Here is a 17,053-nt window from a genome sequence, read left to right as displayed (position 1 = left end):
GTACAAGTTTTACTAATTTAATGAGTAATCACACATTTCTTCAAATTGAATGGATAAGTACTGTTTAATAGATACTGTCAAGTTATCGTGTAATATGGTAAGAACAACTTACCGGAATCTTGAACCAATTCCAAAAGAAGGCCTATTTTGTGTAAGTGTTTCTCCGGATTTGGTACCATTTTCATCAATGAGTAAAGTGCTGTGTGCATTTGCTGGATAATATCCATATCAACATTAGGTAAGGTAACTTTTCTTACAATTATCGGTAGTAGCATGTTCGTCATGGCATCACATGATTCTTCCTTTTTTACATGTTTGGCGATATGCGACAACACCAATAAGTGATCCTTATTGATAGACCGTTTACACTTCATAACCTTTTGGATGTAATATAGAATGTCCATAATGAAAGGCATAAGCATATAAGTGCCAAGATTCATGTCGTTCCATGCCATCTGATCATCGTATATTATTTGGCTGTTTGGAACCATAATCGTTTCTGATTCAGTTGATATGCTGTCTAGGGTTAGCATACTGATAATCATTTTTATAATTTCTTGGCAAACTGTATCGCTGGTTTTCTCTCCATTTAGTAAGCTAATGATACGCGACAAAGGTGTAGTTTTGGCACCAAATTGCTGATCGGATAATGATTTCACTAGAAGCTGATAGTAGCGTGGATTTTTGCTCCATGTTATAAACAATTTCAGCAGGGGCGTCGGTGAATGAATGCACTCTGTTTCCAGCTTTTCTAATTGAGGCTGTATGTAGATGATGAATATTGTTTCGATTTCCTCCGGTGTCCATTTGTATCCGTCGAAGTGCTCGAAAATGTCAACCAAATTGATTAGGGCTTGGGACTTTAATTGCTTCACTGTTGAATGCTGCATCCGTAGCAAGATAGAGTCCATACACAATTTAATGTGTAACACATATCGTATAAATGATTCGTTTTTCAAGCCTCCGAACTGTTCTCGTATGCTGTCAATCAATTTCATGAGAACTTGTATCCGATGCACGGGAAGATCTTCCTCGAAACGTTTATCGCTTTCATTTATTTTATGGTGCGTTTGCAGAGGATTGTATTGGAGTAGTTTTTCAAAATAAGAAAATGACATGCTTATGAAGATGTTGATTTCGTTCTCGTAAAAATTCCCAACGAACCGCAGTATTAGAGCCTTTTGCTCTGTCGGTGTAACTTTTTGGATCATTCGTGTATGTATAATTTTCATTACCAGAGGTACAACCTAAATAGATAACAATAGATTAGTAGATGCACATCAAGCAGATTTTAAAAAGTAAACCAGGGGTCACATTGCGAATCTCGAAACGAAAGACTTTTTGTACGAACGCTTGTTAGAAAAAAAAAAATCGTTTGAGGTGTGGCAATCGTGTAACTCGAAAGAGGCCTCGAGTGACTAGGAATTGCAATTGGATCGACGCGTCTTTTGAGTTACATTATTGGTGCACATGTAAGAGGAGTCGAGTTTCGAACGCCTTTGGATACGGTTGTGTGTTAAGTTCGTTCTCTGTTTTGTGCGTGCATTCGCTTTCATAGTTTTCGGCTGCATTTGCCGGATTAGCGCTGGCACTCTGCCTACCGGACGGTTATACGTGTGTGAGTGGTGGTTTTCTCGCTTTCCGAGAAGTTTTAGAATCGAGAAAGAAAACATGATTCATCATGTTTGCAAAATTGCAAGCATCAGAAGATTTGGCGCTGCGAAGTTTGATTGTCCAGAAATTTGTGGCATCGCGAGTGAAAATTTTAATTTCTGTTTATTTACGCGGTGATGAGAACGGCGCTGATCTATTGTCAGGGTTTTGCGATGTGCATTGCTTTTGTGCACGGACTGACTTGAAAAAGAAAAGTAAAGAAAAGTGATATTTGGTTGTTGTGTGGTTGGAGTGGAGGGAAAAAAATATACATGGAAGCATAGGGAATGCGCTCCCGGGTGAAGTGATTTGGTGAGTACGTTCCAGTTGAAGATTGTTGACAAGTGTATTTGTGGTGATGCAAATTATGGTTTAGATAACGCATGGCTTCAAACATTTTGTGTATCCAAATAAAACATATTACATACTAAATACACACAGGGCATCGTCTGCTGACCATTGCCGCGGGTATATCGTGGGAGTCCCAGGTACCCGGTTCAAGCTTTAGTTGGTGGCGGTGGCTCTTCTTGACCTTCTACCCCCTGAGTAGTTAGTGTGAATAAGGGCGTCTATGTGATGTTTTGCTGTACCTGTTGTGGACATTTAGTGCATCCTGTTCCCTTAACTTGTTGAGGACACCCTGTCTTGCCTCAAAAGTTATCCTTTTTGAAGTACTAGTCTTCACAACATTACGGAGCATGAGATTTGATCAAATTATTCGCAGTTCTACTTGTCCAACGCCCCCGGCTGGGTGAGGGATAGAGGATGACACACGCACACATTATTGGTGCACATGTAAAAGGTGGATTTGTGTTTCTGATCAAGTATTATGAGAACCATGTCGAGAATCACAGTAAAGTGCACGTAGAGATGGTGCGTTCGCAAACATTCGGGATTGCTGCTTGCTGGGCGATAATGAAAACGATATGGATAATTAAAATTATCGTGCACAACACGGATGTTACTATCATTGAATCTATCAATTTAAATTGTTCAAGATTACTTTCAGCTCTTCAATGAAAGAACATTTATAAACACACTTTTTTCACCCTAAAGGATCTATTGATTTAAATTATGTATGTTTAGTTTCAGCTTTTCGATGAAGGAACATCAAAGGATTTATTTTATATTGATGTACTTTTTTTAAGTCATCGTTCAGTCTGGATTCATAATTTTAAATTATATAAGTTTATTCTAAGAGCTGAATTAGATGAAAGAACATGATTAAGAACAGATTCACTTTTTTTTCCTTGATTTGTTATCCGTCGATCTTGTTTTCCGTGCTGAGCACCAATGCTACCGACGCCAGGCAGGCAGCTCCCACACCTGGACCCTACCCATCGACCCATCAACCCATGAACCGGGGACCAACGGCTTTACTTCCCTGATCAGAGTGATCAGAGATGTTTTGCCTCAGAACATCCTGGCGGCGCCGACCGGGAATGAACCCAGGCCTGCTGGGGTGAGAGATAATTACGCTTACCACTACACCACCGGTGCCGCTTAGATTCACTTTTGTCAGCCTTCCTTCCGGCTGGATCTATTCATTCAAATTAGTTAAGTTTATTTTCAGTTCTTCGGTCAAGGAACATCTTCAAATATATTTTACATTGATTCATATTTTTCAGCCTTCGTTCAGGTTGAATCTATTATTTCAAATTGTAACACGATCACTCGAGTGTTGTACAAACACTTCTCGAAATCCGATATTCTCCAAAACATTCTTCAAGTATTGGTCTACTTGATATGGGAATTAAGTTCCATGAAACATGTTTAGTTTCGCGTTGAGCGGGTTCCAAATTCAGTAGGTTTTTAATATATTTTCGCATTGTATTGTACTTTGTACAACGGTGCGAGTACTGAAAGGTTAATGCATGATTAGGGTCAGGTGAGGCAAGAGTGCCGTATGGGGCAAGAATGCCACCCCTAAAATTTTTTAAAATAAATACATTTTCAATGCTATCTCACCGATGAAACTATGAATAGTGTTCCTATGCAGCATTACAGAAAATTTTCTTAAGTCTTCAAAAAACTGCAAAAAATTATTTTGTGCTGATGTGTCGAAAATTGAAATTTATCGATTTTGTTTTCGATGTCACTGATTTTATGTGTTCCTCGTATTGTTTAATTGTACCAAATAAAAAAAAAAAGATTTCGCGTGTTGATAAGTGTAAATTAGGATCTATCACGTTTTAATGCGTTTTTAGTGATATTGTAATTAACGTGAAAACTCTGGGACAAGAATTTGTTTCGAGTAGCTGTGTTGCTGTGGCTTTCCAATGTTCGGTTTTTCATTTCCCTTATTTTTTTCACTTCTTGGTGCTGGCGTTCTGCCATCCGGAGGATGCACGCGAATGAGGTGTTAGGTAAAAATTCTCTGCGAATGACAAACTTTGCATCTAGCCGGCGCCGGTGGTGTAGTGGTAAGCGTGACTGCTTTCTAACACCCCGATGGGTCTGGGTTCAATCCCAGCCGAGGTCGGTGGGATTTTTCTGAGGCATAAAAATCTCTGGTCACGTCTTCCTTCGGAAGGGAAGTAAAGCCGTTGGTCCCGGCCCAAGTGTGTTGAATGGGTGCGATATCCTACGCAGGTGTGGAAGCTGCCTTCCTGCACATTTGATTGCCATCAATGGATGGCAATCGATGTTCGTCGGTGATTGGCACTAGATTGCGGAACAGAGACCGACGTTAAATAAAGGAAAAAGACAAAGTTTGCATGTGGTTCAAAATGTTGTGTTCGGTTGTAAAAACAACGCGGAAGACTTTTTTGATTACCGCGAGTGAACAAACCGATGCTTTTTCGGATGTAGAATTTGGTGAGATCCATCTTATTATTTATTTTTTCAGTATTAAATTTTATTCTTTTAAAAAATTATTCAAATTCAATCAAAAAGATTTAAATTCAACCAAAAATTTATAAAATAGAACAAAAATGCTTAAAATCTATTCAAACAAGATAACTTTCAATTTGGGGCCTCATAGCCTAGTCAGTAAAGGCACGGTATTGCCGGTTCTGTCGAGGGAATCTTTTAGGTTGGAAATTTTCTTAACTTCTTAACTTAACAGAGTATCATTGTGCTTGCCACACAATATACGAATTCATGCATTGGTAATGACATCGAAAGCTCTCAGTTAATAACTAAGAAAGTGCATTTTGAACACTAAGTTGAGTGCACGCAATAAGCTAATATGCATTATGCAATAAGATTGAAATGCGAATAAGAATAAGAAGAAACTTTCAATTTAATGTACCATTATTAAATGTGGTTTGATATCGAATGATTATCTTTTACTAAGAGATAATTAATGTTTAATCATTCGATATGATTAAACTGAGTTTAATGTCAAATTGATTAAATATTAAGCAAATTGAGAATAGTTTAATTTATCAGTGTAGGGAAAATGGCTCTCATGTTGGCCTATGGATCTAAGATTGTGCCCATCGTTAAAAATCTGCTATTTATCAATGTTATACCCCGTACAGACTATGGCTTATATCATGTAATATAGGCTGTCTTGCAATGGGTACTCATACATAGGATTTCCAGTGAAGACTCATTGCACGATAGCCTATATTACATGATATAAGCCAAGGTCTGTACGGGGTATAATCTAGATGAACGCGTCATTGGGACGGTACTAATGTATATTTTTGGCACCTATTGAAAATTTAGTCGATTGCTGAATTTATGTATGGGCCCAAATTAGGGGCATTTAGTCCGACATTACATCCATTTCCCCTACTATATCTCTCCCTAACTCGATGATCAGCAGTTCCATTTCATTTTTTTTTTAATTTGTTGATCGACCTTCTACGATTATGTTGAAACATTACACAGTTGTTTGTTATTGTCCAGCATGCCATTTTACATATTTGGTTCCCTAGTTTTGTACACGATTAACACTTGAAAAGGGCTTAAGCAAAATGATAGACATCAATAGAAAAAACATATATCTCGCGAACGATTTTTTTGGTGTCTTCGGCAACGTTGCTGACATTGTGCCTTTCAAGAAAAAAATATACTGTTTTTTTTTTATTATTATTTACAACAATAACAAATTATAAAAAAAAATACTCAAATTGCACATTTTTTTAATTTTTCGCATAATTCGAGTATTTTGTGCCCTTTTGAGATGTTATTCGTGAGGGTCCAATCTCGGATACTCGATTTGACGCAACTGGGAACTCACTCATGCACACTAACACCACTATTTAGTAAGCGAAGGTTTCCCCTATCTGATAGTGGTGTTAAAGGGTTATACGGTCAAAATTTGGTCAATATCAACTTGACGTATTTCTTTCAATTTTGCATTTAAAAAACCTGAACACCCCTCATTTTGAAGGTGTGTGTGTGTAGAATGTTGCTCCTATTTTGATTTTGGAATTCACTCTTCAGTTGTCAAAATGCCGTCCAAGCAAGAAGAGCAGCGTATCAAAATTTTGCTCATCGCGAAAATCCGAGCTACTCGCACGCAAAGTTGGCAAAATCGCTAAAAGTTGCCAAATCAACCGTTACAAATGTAATTAAAGTGTTTGGGGAACGTTTGTCGACAGCCAGGAAGTCTGGATCGGGGGGAAATCGAAAACCGGAAGCCGCTGAGACGACAAAGAGAGTTGCCGGTAGTTTCAAGCGAAACCCTAACCTCTCTCTCCGAGATGCCGCAAATAAGCTGGGTGTATCGTCTACAACCGTGCATCGAGCCAAAAAACGAGCCGGACTATCGACTTACAAGAAGGTAGTGACTCCAAATCGCGATGATAAACAAAATACGACGGCCAAAGCGCGATCCCGGAGGCTATACACGACGATGCTGACGAAGTTTGAATGCGTGGTAATGGACGACGAAACCTACGTCAAAGCCGACTACAAGCAGCTTCCGGGACAGGAGTTTTATACGGCAAAAGGAAGGGGAAAGGTAGCAGATGTTTTCAAGCACATGAAACTGTCAAAGTTCGCAAAGAAATATCTGGTTTGGCAAGCCATCTGTACCTGTGGCTTGAAAAGCAGCATTTTCATAGCTTCCGGGACTGTCAACCAAGAAATTTACGTGAAAGAGTGTTTGAATAAACGTCTGCTGCCTTTCCTGAAGAAACACGGTTGTTCCGTACTGTTTTGGCCGGATTTGGCATCTTGCCATTACGGTAAAAAGGCCATGGAGTGGTACGCCGCCAACAACGTGCAGGTGGTTCCCAAGGACAAGAACCCTCCCAACACGCCAGAGCTCCGCCCAATTGAGAAATACTGGGCTATTGTCAAGCGGAACCTAAAGAAGACCAAAAAAACTGCTAAGGGCGAGCAGCAGTTCAAGGCAAACTGGCTTTCTGCGGCGAAGAAGGTGGACAAGGTGGCTGTACAAAATCTGATGGCAGGGGTCAAGCGTAAGGCCCGGCAATTCGGATTTGGAAAAGCGGAAGCCTAACTGAATATTTTTCCTGAATTTTATACTAATTGAACTTGAAAAACAAATTTAATTTGATTTTTTAAATAAACGATTTCACCGATTTACACGCGTTTTCCCTTGACCAAATTTTGACCGTATCACCCTTTAGCTGGCGAACCAAATATTTAGCGATGAAAGCACCTCTGTGGCCAAAAAGGCTACCCATGTATTTGTTTATCGTCACGAGGGGTAAACCAAATAAAAAATTGTTTAATATTTCAAATAAATGTATTTCAGCATATTATTTTATTTGATGACAACAGTGACATGTCAGACAAATGTTAAAGTAATACAGTAATGCCCCGTTTTTGTCAGCCCCCTGATGAATTTAGGGCTGACAAAAACGGGACACTGACAAAATCGGGACATTTTTTTCGCTTAATTTTTTTAACATAATATCTTTAAATGCTGTTTGATAATCCAAGATTTATGTTTTAGGAATCATTAAATATATACGAGCCCATTTAGGGGGGCGGAGGGAGCTGGAATTTCAAACTTTTCGTAAGTGTCATATATGGAAAGACATTCTTACAATGATGGTGTGGAGGGGGGGGGGGGGTGGTTCTAAATGAACTTAGGTAAGAATTGAATGGCCACTCAATGCATATGTTGTTAAGCATTTTCAGTAAGGACAACAATAATAATACATAGTGCATAATAAAGACTTGCATATGTCCCATGGACCCCATATTAAAATTCTCTGAATGAAATTTGTAGAGATTTTGACACACACACACACACACACACACACACACACACACACACACACACACACACACACACACACACAATTTTTTTTTCATAAAGTTATTGAATATGGTTAAATAATCAATTGACCATTTCATCTCATGGGCGAAAATCGTCCCTAACTACGCTACCAACATTTCGAGCCACGAAATTCGAGGAATTGTTCACAGAATGAATGGTTCTGCTCTCTACTGTCGCACTCTTCTCTTTTGCTCTGCATTTTCTGCCATAGGCTCTACTAGAACTTGTGACCGAAAGTGGAAGACGAAGGCTTTCGACAAGGATCTGTTCGTTGAGGCACTTCGTGTGGACAGGAGTCCCGCAGATCTAAATGCGGACGAGCTGACAGAAACGTTAGTGAGAGCATGTGACACGACCATGCCGAGGAAACTGGAGCCAAATTACAGACGGCGTCCAGTCTACTGGTGGAACGAGGCACTTAGCACTCTCCGCGCTAGTTGTCTCAGAGCCAGAAGACGTGTTCAGAGAGCAAGAACGGAAGCAGACAGAGAGGAACGAAGAGAAGTGTTTCGAGCGGCCAGGGCCGCACTTAAACGAGAGATTAAGCAGAGCAAGTCGAACTGTGTCGAGACGCTGATGCCAACCCCTGGGGCGACGCATACCGAGTCGTGATGGCGAAGATCAGAGGTCCAACGATGCCCGCTGAAATGTGTCCAGAGAAGCTGAAAGTCATCGTGGAAGGACTTTTCCCAAAGCACGACCCAACAACCTGGCCACCTACACCGTACGAAGAAGGAGAGGGAGATTACGTCGAAGTCACCAACGAGGAACTTGTAGCAGTGGCGAAAGGATTGAAGGTGAAGAAAGCTCCCGGTCCAGATGGAATCCCCAAAGTAGCGCTGAAAGCGGCGATCCAGTCATCCCCGGACATGTTCAGGATGGTGCTGCAGAAATGCCTGAACGAGGGTCACTTCCCTGACAGGTGGAAGATACAGAAGCTAGTGTTGATGCCGAAACCAGGAAAACCGCCGGGGGATCCAGCATCGTACAGGCCTATATGCCTGCTGGATACACTCGGAAAACTCTTGGAGAGGATCATCCTAAACAGGCTGACGAAATACACGGAGAGTGAGCACGGATTGTCGGAGAGGCAGTTCGGATTCCGGAAAGGGAGATCGACGGTGGATGCAATTCGGATAGTGGTCGAGAGAGCTGAGAAGGCGTCTAAACATAAGCGGAGAGGAGATCGATATTGCGCCATGATAACGATCGACGTCAAGAATGCGTTCAACAGCGCCAGCTGGGAGACCATCGCCGAAGCACTGCATAGAATGAGGGTCCCTGACTACCTGTGCAGGATCCTGAGGAGTTATTTCCAGAACCGGGATCTAGTCTACGAGACAGACATGGGACTGAGATCGATTAGGATCACAGCGGGAGTTCCACAAGGCTCCATCCTTGGTCTAACGCTCTGGAATGGGATGTACAACGGCGTGCTAACGCTGAAACTGCCCAAACGAGTTGAGATCGTTGGCTTTGCGGACGACGTCGTCTTGACGGTAACAGGCGAGACGCTGGAAGAGGTGGAAGTGTTGTCAACCGAGGCAATCGACATGATTGGTAACTGGATGCAAGGAGCGAAGCTGCAGATAGCCCACCACAAAACGGAAGTGTTATTGGTCAGTAACTGTAAAGCGGTACAGGGGGCAGAAATCACCGTCGGGGAGCACACCATAGCCTCGAAGCGTGTGTTAAAATACCTGGGAGTGATGATCGATGACCGGCTAAACTTCAACAGCCACGTCGGATATGCCTGTGAGAAGGCTTCAAAGGCCATCAACGCGATAGCTAGAATCATGCCAAACAACGCTGGTCCCAGCAGCAGCAAGAGGCGTCTTCTGGCCAGCGTGTCATCATCGATACTGAGATATGGAGGTCCAGCCTGGGTTCCAGCGCTGGAAACAAAGCAGAACCAAAGGAAATTGAGCAGTACGTTCCGGCTCATGGCCATGCGAGTCGTGAGTGCGTACAGAACCATCTCGTCGGAAGCAGTATGCGTTATCGCTGGTATGATCCCAATCGGCATCACCCTGGCGGAGGACAGCGAGTGCTACAGGCGGAGAGAAGCCGGAAGAGTACGGAAAGTTGTGAGAGTGGAGTCATTGGCTAAGTGGCAACAGGAGTGGAACACGACGGAGAACGGTCAGCAGGGCAGTCACGCAGATTATGTCGGAGCTGCAGCCTAAATGGAGAGAAGAGCAGCGATCTAGCAACGTCAGCTAGCGCTGAGAGTACGACAAGTGCATGAGCACAGCCACCCCTCGAAGTAGTCGCTTTACAGTGGTCCCGTGGGGATCCAGGCAGAGGAGAGAGTAAGGAATGGATTTTAGTGAAGCTGTACTAGGCAACTAGTGGATACCACACCGTGCCAGCTTCACTACAGGCTAGGCTTCTTGAAGCCTTAGAAGCTTCTAAACCTTACTATAAAAAAAAAGAAAAAAAAACACATGCATAACGTACATCATTTTCAACTAGCCCCTCAACCCCTGCTTCCCCTGCTTTGATTTTGCCACCACTGCACATTAAATTCTCGAAAAATGTCATTATTGAGCTAGACAATCAATAAAATACGAATACGACTGTAAAAAACAGTTCACCTCAACCAAAACTAACTGAATCATATAGGCTGACAAAATCGGGTCAAAAAGCTAACAAAATCGGGGGCTGACAAAATCGGGTCACCACTGTATACACAATGTAATTAATGAAAATAATGTGACTCTTACTTTTGTAATAAGTGCTATATTCGCACCCCTCGACTGTAATTGAATGATTGTTGCTGACCTTTTTCAACGCTAGATGGTGCGTGAAGCGATATTTTGCGGGTCGCCATTGAGCAATTCTCTACAGATTGACGATTTTTTTATTTTTTTTTTAATTTGTCGGCTCCGATTTTGATGAAAATTTGCACAGTTGTTCTTTTTTAGTAAAGATGCCAATTTGTGTTATCAGTTCTTCAAATTGAATCACGACTACTTTTCTAACAGGGCCTGTGTAAAAATAGTACTAATGAGTTAAAAATATATATTGCTGAAACGGTTTGTTGGATTGATTTGGTGTCTTCAGCAAAGTTGTAGATATTATTTTGGCAATAATGCTAAAAATATACACTGTAAAAAAATTCGTTTGTTTCAATGAAAAAATTATATTTGTTATTAAAAAAGTTAATTTCTCAAAAAGTGCATTTTTGAAAATGTTCGTTTTAAGCCTCATTGAAGCTCATAATGTTTGCTACAAACTGGCAAAGTTTGGTGAAAAAGTTATGATTTTTTGAAAATTTCACGATTTTTACATTTTCATTAAAAACACATGATTTTCAAGCGTGTATATTTTTTCAAGAATCGCATTTTAATTTTGCACAACTTTCCCGAAGACACCATAGCAATCAAGCAAGCTGTTTTTTGCAATATAGGCATGTTTATTTCATTAGTGTTTTCTACACAGGCCATATTGAAAAGTTAGGATTCATTACATCTGATCAGGGCTCTACATTTTCGAAGCTCTAAAATAAACTCGTGTTTTTTTTTCTCATACATACGTGTTCGACGCTTCATTTCTATAACGCCTAGCTAGACTATCAGCAAGAAATGATAGTGAAAAAGAAGCACGCTTAGAAGGAAACGCTGGCTGTGGAACTTCTCGTCGTTGCTTTGCTCATCGCTTTCAATGTAACTAACGTCGATTTTTTAGTTAAACGAACCTCATTATGGCTTTCAATCCCCTTTCACGAATACTCTATCACCGATCTTTCAATTTGTTTAAAATGCGTTATGTCCCGTTTTTGATAATTTTTTTTAGATAAATATATGGATGGAAGATAAATTAAAAATATTACGTGTACTCTTCACGTGTTTTCACGTGAGAAATGCTTTAAACGTGTTATTTCATTTTCCGTCATATACGTCATGAAACCTCTGTTGATGTGTTTCATGAAAGAGAAAACTATCAAAGTCGAGCGCTCTTTCGCTCATCCGTTTCACCGAAGCTTGAAAGGAAGACCAATGGAGCGACGGGAGAAAGAGAGACAAGCGATTGAACATTTGTTTGTGCACGCCGACTGAGGTTCTAGAATGCTGCGAAGCTGTTCGACTTTATCAGAAAAAGAAAGCCAGCAGTCTCTTCGTCGCATCGATTTGGTCGATTGAAGCTGATATTGTGACGCCCTGCATCTGATACCATGAAAAGGTATCGTTACTAACAAAACTAAAAAATTCATTTGATGAATATTGAGCTAGAACTAAATAAAAGTGATATGATGTTCAAACTAGCGACCCTTACTGAAGGAGCAATTCCATTCAAATTAACGATTTTTTAATTTTCTTTTTTATTCATTGTCTTCAATTTTGCATAGTTGTATCAGTGATCTTAACGGTAATAAGTCAAATACTCAACACTGTAGTAGTGAACACCAAAAACATCTGTCTGTACCTAATGTAGAAATTGTACCCATCGATCTGATACTTAAATGAGTTTGAATGGTGAAAACAAGCAGTAAGTTAAAAAGTTATCATAGGAAATAAGTGTAACACCATTTAGTTACCAGGTAAGCATAACCTTCAGCTGTATTTCAATGAAATCATTTTTAAAGATTATTATTTTTAATTTTTTTTTAATACAGGAAGCAACATGAGTGAACGAGCATGTTTTATCAGGCTACCATTCATCCATGTGTTATATATTTTAGAGAAAATATGCAAGTTAAACATTTAAGTTTTATTATAATTTCTGAAGAGTTAAGGCATGACTCAGTGGCTGTTAACTTATTTATTTCTAAAATGATAAGTTTTTTACGCATTAACCAAAGTAAAAATATCAACAAGATTTATTTTATGTCCGATAGAGCCGCGTCACAGTACAAGAACCGGAAAAATTTTGCTAGCCTTTGTAAATTTAAATCAAAGTATGGAATTGAAGCCGCATGGCATTTCTTTGCAACATCACATGGGAAAGGTCCTTGTGACGCTATTGGAGGTACAATAAAACGCATGGATACTAGAGCAAGTTTGGCCAAAGAACGTGAACATCCAATAAAAAATGCAAGAGAGCTTTATAATTGGGCAAATAATCGAAAAGAAGAAGAATTAACAAAATTATCATTTAGTTTTGCCACAACAGAGGAATACGAAAGTATGGCTTCACACCTCAACGAGCAATATAATAATGTAAAAATAATTCAAGGAACTCAAAAGTTTCATTCTTTCATTCCTGTTTCAGAAAATAAAATTAAAGCCAAACGTTACTCAAACTGTAATGATAATGATGCCAAAATATTGGATGTATTTAAGAAGTGATGTAAATAAAAATAAAAAGTAAGTGTATTACAACGAAAATAAATTATGTATCATCTGTCCATAAGGTTTCCGAATAAAAAAAAGTAAAAAAGAGTAGAAAAATGTATTTTGTGGATTTAAGTTGAAATTTGAAAATAAAAAAGTAGTAGGGATTCGCTATTACAAATTGTAATAGCGAACCCCGACTACTTTTCCAATAGGGCCTGTGTAGAAAAGCGCTTATAAAATAAACATTTTAATACATTGCAAAAACGGCTTGCTTGATTGCTATAGTGTATTGGGGAAAGTTGTGCAAAATTAAAATGCGATTCTTAAAAAAATATACACGGTTAAAAAACATGTGTTTTTAATGAAAATGTACAAATCGTGAAAAAAAAAACCATAACTTTTTTGTTTTTGAGTTTACTATCACCAAACTTTGCCAGTTAGTAGCAAACATTATGAGCTTCAATGAGGCTTAAAACGAAAATTTTCAAAAATGTACTTTTTGAGAAATTAACTTTTTTAATAATAAATATAATTTTTTTCAGTGTATATTTTTTACACAATTGCCAAAATAATATCTACAACTTTGCTTAAGACACCAAATCAATAGAACAAAGCGTTTCGACAATATATATTTTTAAACTCATTAGTACTATTATTACACAGGCCCTTTTCAAATAGTAGTCGTGATTCAATATGAAAAACTGAGAGCACAAAATGGCGCCTTTACTAAAAAGGAATAACTGTGCAAAGTTTCAGCGTAATTGGAAATGATCGGTCAGGATCGATTTGCGAACCTTCGTTGAATGCCTCCATTGCGATATTTGGAAAAGGCACGAATGGATCATATTGTTAATATGATATATTTGATAATATTTGCTGCTTCAACATATAAGTTCCATTATTTTCATTAAAAATTCACGTAAAAATTACGTGAAAAACATTTCAAACGAAACGGAATATCACGTAAAAGTTACCAGTTTTCCAGTAGTATTCGACCCGATTTTACGTATCAATTACGTATTACTTATTTGCATAAAATAACCTATAAATTTTAGTGATAAATCCACCTTATATTGGGAGCTGAGGAGACAGAACTGCATCTTATTATATGTAAAATATTTATTATTTGCACTGCAGAACATCAATTTACCCATATATATTTATTTACATTATTTCAAATTAAAGGTTCTGATAAATTTCATTTCTCCATTACATAAATGTTCAATATATAAATAAATACTGGGTTGGGAGGTAGCATCAGGGTATCATTCAAACTGGAACTGGACTATGGTATGATTGACAGCCGGAGTCTAGGAGGCAATAAACACTATCATTTTCTTTATCCTACCGACTCGATTGTGGTGGTATGAATTCTACTCGAACAGTTTCAGTAAGATTGACGCGCCCTTCTTAACAAACCATCTGCGTTATTCGATTTGTTGGATCGTATAGTTGGAAAGAGATTCTTAAATTCCCGTGGATTTCACGTAAGTGTCTCTGCTTACGGGTCCACCCCTCCGTCTTTGATCCTTCATACAGCGATATTGTGAATTCAGATCGGTAGCTCAAATTGATCTTTCTATTAAGCGGAGTTGCATACAAGACAAGATCTTCGAAGGGAAGGTGGCTACCTTACATACATACATACATGTGTCGAAAGTCGAATTTATTAATAATAATTATACCTACATCATAAAATAAGGATTTTCGATTTTTCAATTATTTGTTCCTACAATGCCTGCTTGTAGGCATAACTATTAAAGATTAATTGAAACAATTTTAATAAAACATAGCTAAATGTTTTCTTTAATTGGTCAAAAATCACCATACATTTAAATACAATTATTCAAAAAATTCAAAGAAATAGCTGCATTGTGCATTTAAGCCTTCGGTAAGCTTTTTTAAACTAAATTTGTTTTCATTTCATTTAATTGGTAAACATGGTTTATTCGTTTTGAATTGAATAATATTGTAAAATTAAATACTTAAGTTGAGTAAACAATAACAGCTGTTGCTAGCATGATTAATAATCAAAAGGCTAGGTTAATAAACAAGCAGTAATCGATTTCATTCCATTTAAGATGCATGTCACTTTTGCCGTATTAGGGGTTGGCACACTTGCCCCATTGCAGTTTCAAAAAAAGATTTGAGATTACATTTTGAAAAAAACCACAAACAATTTGACGAATTTGTCTTATATTGCTGATTTATGATGTCAATGTTATGAACTTGCAATACTTCACACTTCTATAAATATCCACTGTTTGGCATATACAGGGTGTTTAGTTCCGAGTTTTACATATTTCCAGGGTAGATAGGACTCCTGAAGCTATGAAAAAATCCAATGAAACATAGGGTCGGAAATGACTGCTAAGTTATATGTTTTTTTTTTTTCATTTCGTTTATTTGGCAGGCTCAAATGTTAAAAAAATAACTTAGCGGAGCCGAGTAACATGGAATACCAATTTTGGTACAAAAAAAAAATATAAAAATGCATATTATTATAGGATTTTCCTGGGTGGCGATCGAAGCGGTGACAAAGCGATCTTCTCCCGTGCACGCAACTTCTTTCTTTCCCGAGTTCCTCATTTTCATTGAACCCGAATCGTGATCGCTGCTGCTGCTTCTGAACGTCGTTTCCCGTTGCATGCTCTCCGCTACTCTCGTCGGTCGTCGGGGTCGTCACGTCCATTTCGTTATTTTCATCCAACATCTCCAACCCCGTATCCGTTTCCTGGTCGCTAATGACAAACGACGCACCTTCCACCACTATACCAGCATACGTACTGCTGCTGTTTTGTTTTCTTTCACTTTGCTTTCCTTTTTCCTTTAGTTGCTTCTCTGGTTCCTTCCGAGCCTTCCGCTTGGGGCAGGAAAGCTTCCGGTGTCCGTCCGCCTTGCACAGAAAACATTTATCTTTGTTGCCATCATAAAATATATTTCCTTTGCGATTGAAGAAATATAATGACGTGGGGATTTCCTTCTTCACATCATCAGATCAGATGGAAATTTCTCCCGGATGATGCGTTTAATTTTTCCATATTTCCCCAGCACTTTATCCAGCTCGTTGTCGGGTACCTCTGGTGGCAAGTCATACAAACGCACATACTGGATGAATTCATCAGCATGCGACATGCGTACCTTTGCCGTCGTTCCATTCGCATAATGGAAGATTAAATCCTCCGAATTGTATGTCAGAGCATGGAGCATCGCTTCCTCTGATTTGAACTTCATGAAGACTCCCCTTTCCTCACCAATGCGATAAACAGCTTCCATTTCAGCCGGATCCGCGTCGAGTGCTTTGGCGAAATTTACAATCTCTCCGATGTTTGGTTTAGCATCATATGGGCTGAAGCTAAACTTGATGGTGTTTTTTACTTCGCACATCTTGCACCGTAGCAACAAAAGGCACCGAACTGCTAGCAACGAACAAAGAGCAACTATATAATAGTGAGTTTCGAAAATAGGCTATCGCGTGGTTCACACCGAAATAAAAATTCGACTGCTGCTGTAGACAGCTGTGGGACAACGATTATATGTTTTTTGATGTGTTGATTAATGTTTTAACTATCAATGCTCTTTAGGAAGGAACTCGATTAAAGTTAATTATCATACATTAAAATTGAAAAATATGTTGAAAACACAAAAAAAAAAAAAAAACTGGGGCAATTTTGTACATTTTAGTGTTTTTAAGTTGAAAATGTTCATTACTGTTAATTTAGTTGTTCTACAAAACATTTTCCATACAGTTCTCTAGAGTTGTGTCTTTGGTAGTAGCCTTGTGGCTTTATGGTTTCTTAATTTTTTTTTGTTCCAAATTTAAAATAAATTTCATTTTCGTTCCTTGGAGTGGGACAACTCCAAGTAATTTTGCCAGTTCATCTTTGATCTGATCCAGGGATTCACCACT

General features: G+C 38.8%; 1 protein-coding gene across 3 annotated transcripts in view; it reads right to left on the bottom strand.

The window, feature by feature from the left end:
• Positions 1 to 17,053, bottom strand: part of LOC135714629 (small subunit processome component 20 homolog) — a 136,914-nt gene that overhangs the window by 64,820 nt on the left and 55,041 nt on the right. For 2 of the 3 annotated variants that reach the window (XM_065238012.1, XM_065238011.1), the window contains exon 5: positions 113 to 1,247. In XM_065238012.1, the coding sequence (XP_065094084.1) occupies positions 113 to 1,247 (1,135 nt within the window). Of the gene's footprint in view, positions 1 to 112; positions 1,248 to 17,053 lie in introns of those variants that run through there. The other variant, XM_065238013.1, reaches the window with a different exon arrangement.

Source organism: Ochlerotatus camptorhynchus, unplaced genomic scaffold, assembly GCF_037179485.1.
Source record: "Ochlerotatus camptorhynchus isolate MF236.1 unplaced genomic scaffold, CSIRO-AGI_Acam_v1.1 ptg000682l, whole genome shotgun sequence".
In the NCBI taxonomy this organism is placed as follows: domain Eukaryota; kingdom Metazoa; phylum Arthropoda; class Insecta; order Diptera; family Culicidae; genus Ochlerotatus; species Ochlerotatus camptorhynchus.
The sequence above is the reverse complement of the archived record's forward strand: the minus strand, read 5'-3'. Positions and strand labels throughout refer to the sequence as shown.